The sequence below is a fragment of the Diaphorina citri genome, unplaced genomic scaffold, assembly GCF_000475195.1.
Source record: "Diaphorina citri unplaced genomic scaffold, Diaci psyllid genome assembly version 1.1 scaffold348, whole genome shotgun sequence".
In the NCBI taxonomy this organism is placed as follows: domain Eukaryota; kingdom Metazoa; phylum Arthropoda; class Insecta; order Hemiptera; family Psyllidae; genus Diaphorina; species Diaphorina citri.
In genome coordinates, this window is record NW_007377783.1 from 160,649 (window position 1) to 164,739 (window position 4,091).

The window sequence follows — 4,091 nt, forward strand, 5'->3', positions numbered from 1 at the left end:
GGCGCGGAGATTTACCAAAAGTGCATGTCGCACAAATAAGTGCGCCGTTGGGCCCCTGGGTAAATTCTTCAAAATATGGCTTGGCACTCAAAGTGTTAATGAGTGTCTGTACTAAACCATAGGAAATCCAAGCAAGTGCATCAGAATGAGGTAAATTTCCAAAAGGAACTTCATTGACTTCATGAATCCTCAGTTTAGGTAATAAAAATATCATGTAGTGTCTAATGGATCTCTCAAGTTAAGCAATGTTGTGCATGAATGGTACCTACCTGGATTAGTGACCAACCCAGCCCATTCTGCCTGAATAGGTCAAGACTTGTGAGGACCAAGGTAACTTGTCCATGATAGGATATCTCTCAAGTTAAGCAATGTTGTGCATGAATAGTACCTACCTGGACTAGTGACCAACCCGGCCCATTCTGCCTGAATAGGTCAAGACTTGTGAGGACCAAGGTAACTTGTCCATGATAGGAAAAGCCCTTTGTTAAAAACCAACACACTTAAAACCTCTATGAAAGCACCACATGCATGCAGATGAACTATTCCCAATGACCCCAACTGTATCCCTACTTACCTATGTGCTTGACTGTTTCATCATCCACACAATACAAATGGCTTTGGTCACTGCTTCCTGCGTCTTCATGAAACTGGCTACCATATTCCCACTATTCCACGCGTGTGAAACCTTGTATCAGCAGGTAATCTATAGTAACTGTGAACTGTTGACCTCACTCAAACTCTTTTGTCTGAGACCAACAAAACTCTTCTCTTTTCATCATAATTCATTTTGGTTTTGAGATCCCAAATTTGTGGTGGTGCAAATTTTGTCCAGAGAACCATAACGCAAAAAAAAACAAAACAAAACAAAAAAAAAAGGTTTTTGGGGGATTTTTTTCACATTTTCTCACACAAATGAGCTCTGATCTCGAAATTTGTCGCGACGACCTACATATAAACTCAAAGCAAAAAAGTTTTAGATAACACTTCAGTCGTTATTTTAAGACCGGTTTTAGCGTCGTTGTACAGTTGTTCGCGGGACACCCTGTATAGTAACTGTGAACCGTTGACCTCACTCAAACTCTTTTGTCTGAGACCAACAAAACTCTTCTCTTTTCATCATAATTCATTTTGGTTTTGAGATCCCAACTTTCAAGTATCGACGTGTCTTGATCTTTGAAACTCATGTACCAAATTTCATCAAAATCGGACCAGGCAATCGCTAGTTATTGCGGAACAAACAAACATTCAAACCAAATGCATAACTGTCGAGTTAAAACATAAACCTCCCTATCGGTCAATAATGTTCCAGAAACATAAACCAAATTCCATCAAAATCGGACCAGACAATCGCTAGTTATAGCGGAACAAACAAACATTCAAACCAAATGCATAACTGTCGAGTTAAAACATAAAACTCCCTATCGGTCAATAATGTTCCAGAAACATAAAATCAAGGACCGTCTACATGAGCTCCTGACAATCACAGAACAAGAAAGCCAGCTATTCCAAGTATCGACGTGTCTTGATCTTTGAAACTCATGTACCAAATTTCATCAAAATCGGACCAGGCAATCGCTAGTTATAGCGGAACAGACAAACATTCAAACCAAATGCATAACTGTCGAGTTAAAACATAAACCTCCCTATCGGTCAATAATGTTCCAGAAACATAAAATCAAGGACCGTCTACATGAGCTCCTGACAATCACAGAACAAGAAAGCCAGCTTCACACCCAAGTGTACTTTCTCTCATTACGTTATGTTCATCTCAATAACAATATGTCTGCAGCTGGAGTACTCGACTTGACCTATAAACAACTGTTATCCGTAAGTTAAAATAAGTTGTCGCCAGCCTAGTCAGCTTAGTTGGTAGTGCGTCTGCCTTGTAAGCGCTAGGCCGCGGGTTCGATTCCCGCCCGGGGCTGATTTTATTCTGATGGGATATTGTTCGTTCTCGGAACAACTGGCTTTCTCCTATCCTGTCTTCCTTATCTCTTCGATTGCGGGGCGATAAGACCATAGCAGGTACAGTTCCCTCTGTCAAACCTCTTTTTTTTTAAATAATAATAAGTTGTCTGGCTGAGGCAGGAGGCATTTTAACACGGAGGATTCCCTGAAATTTCCGTAGCTAAAGGAATAGCAAAGGCATCCACTTGTACAATTTGTAAAAAAAAAAAAATCAACCCAAACAACCACCCTAGTTAGGGCTGATTGGGAGGCTGATGAAAAACGCCGAAACCGCCTAAACACGGGAAAAGGCCAAGAAGAGTAATATCTTCGTTGAATGATGAATTGTACGAATAGGACAGAAAATCAATATGCTTGTATTCGTTTTGTTTCAGATCCTTACCTCAGCCATAGCGTTCTTTGTACTGCAAATTCAGTTCATTATTCAAGAACACTAAAAAGTCACACACAAATAAGCAACAGTTTCATTTTAAGTTAACTTTATTTCTGTACAATTCATTGTTTAAAAAAGCTACCTAGTTTTATATGTACACAGCAGAAGCTAACACTTTCTACAGCGTTGCGTTGTGAATGTCATCTTAGATATATTCGATTTTCGTAAGTGGGGATAGGGGATCACTCCATTTAAATCAAAATCACCTCAACTAAATTAGGGTAAAATTCCATGCCTCGTCTGGGATCGAACCCGTACCCTCCTGTTTACCAGGTGAGCGTCTTGACCACTACGCCACCGAGGCAGTAACATTCCAGCCCAAGTACTTACTCATGTACATCTACAAAACCAATTGATTTTAACATTTTTATCCAACCAACGGGACTGGAATATTACAGGAAACAACCTTAAATAGAATAAAACATAGGTACCTTATTTATCCTTTTAGAATATGACCAAAGTTGGATTTTTCTTGGGGAACTTCAAAGACTCTTCTCGACTTAATTTTCTGGAATTCGAAACGAATCAAATACTTCAACTTTGTCAGTGGGTACTCATAGGACATGGAAGGTTTGTGATAGCTCTCTGGTTTAGAGTTGTTTCACCTTAGGATCGCCGGAACCAGGAGGAAAGACCTCCGAACCTGGATACAGGGGGGACTGAAAGCTCTTTCATTTGTTCCTGGAACGAGAAATCAAAATTGTACGGTCAGATACGACGGTGGACCATCTCTTTGTTTACTGTGGTGAGGTATTCCACGAACGACTGCGTCTCACTTAGCATGGAGAAAAAAAAGTGTGGACTTTGAAGCCCCCTTGTTCAGAATTCTTTAATGATAGTTATAGCTCCCTGGTTCAGACAAATGTGTACCTGGGGGTAGCAAAATAATAGAATTTGTACGGTCAGATACGACGGCGGACCATCTCTTTGTTTACTGTGGTGAGGTATTCCACGAACGACTTCGTCTCACTTAGCATGGAGAAAAAAAAGTGTGGACTATGAAGCCCCCTTGTTCAGAATTCTTTAATGATAGTTATAGCTCCCTGGTTCAGACAAATGTGTACCTGGGAGTAGCAAAATAATAGAAATAAATAACACTTACTCTCAATTTGATCTGGTTTTGATTGAAAGCTTCAATGGGATCATCGAACTGGCTATAGTATTGTACGGTCATATACGACGGCGGACCATCTCTTTGTTTACTGTGGTGAGGTATTCCACGAACGACTTCGTCTCACTTAGCATGAAGAAAACAAAGTGTGGACTATGAAGCCCCCTTGTTCAGAATTCTTTCATGATAGTTATAGCTCCCTGGTTCAGACAAATGTGTACCTGGGGGTGGCAAAATAATAGAAATAAATAACACTTACTCTCAATTTGATCTGGTTTTGATTGAAAGCTTCAATGGGATCATCGAACTGGCTATAGTAGAGCATAACTTCTCTCACATCATCTACTCCATTGACTGCGATAGCTGAGTGGAAAATAAAATAAATTATCAGTAAGCAAGCCCATCTATACGCATTACGTACACACAAAGCTACCGATTTTTTTTTAAGACGTTTCACTGCGAAGGTCTTATCGCCCCGAAAATGAAGAGGGAAGGAAGACGGGATAGGAGAAAGCCAGCCATTCCGAGAACGAACCTTATCCGTTCAGGATAAAATCCGCCCCGGGCGGGAATCGAACC

The 4,091-nt window shown here is 40.5% G+C and overlaps 2 protein-coding genes and 1 long non-coding RNA gene across 3 annotated transcripts in view; 1 reads left to right on the forward strand and 2 right to left on the reverse strand.

The window, feature by feature from the left end:
• The window catches only part of LOC113466866, a 6,862-nt gene extending 4,287 nt beyond the window's left edge, over nt 1–2,575 (forward strand). The window contains exons 2-4 of the mRNA XM_026822629.1: nt 621–698; nt 1,666–1,827; nt 2,343–2,575. Of these exons, the coding sequence (XP_026678430.1) occupies nt 621–698; nt 1,666–1,827; nt 2,343–2,405 (303 nt within the window). The 3' untranslated portion in view covers nt 2,406–2,575. The remainder of the gene's footprint in view (nt 1–620; nt 699–1,665; nt 1,828–2,342) is intronic.
• Nucleotides 1–4,091, reverse strand: part of LOC103507882 (L-lactate dehydrogenase-like) — a 26,532-nt gene that overhangs the window by 12,276 nt on the left and 10,165 nt on the right. The gene's annotated exons all lie outside the window — the stretch shown is intronic.
• Nucleotides 2,421–3,563, reverse strand: LOC103507872. Its single transcript, XR_001809475.1, has 2 exons — nt 3,504–3,563; nt 2,421–3,082 (listed from the first exon to the last, which is right to left on the reverse strand). It is a non-coding gene; the product is annotated as an uncharacterized LOC103507872 (long non-coding RNA).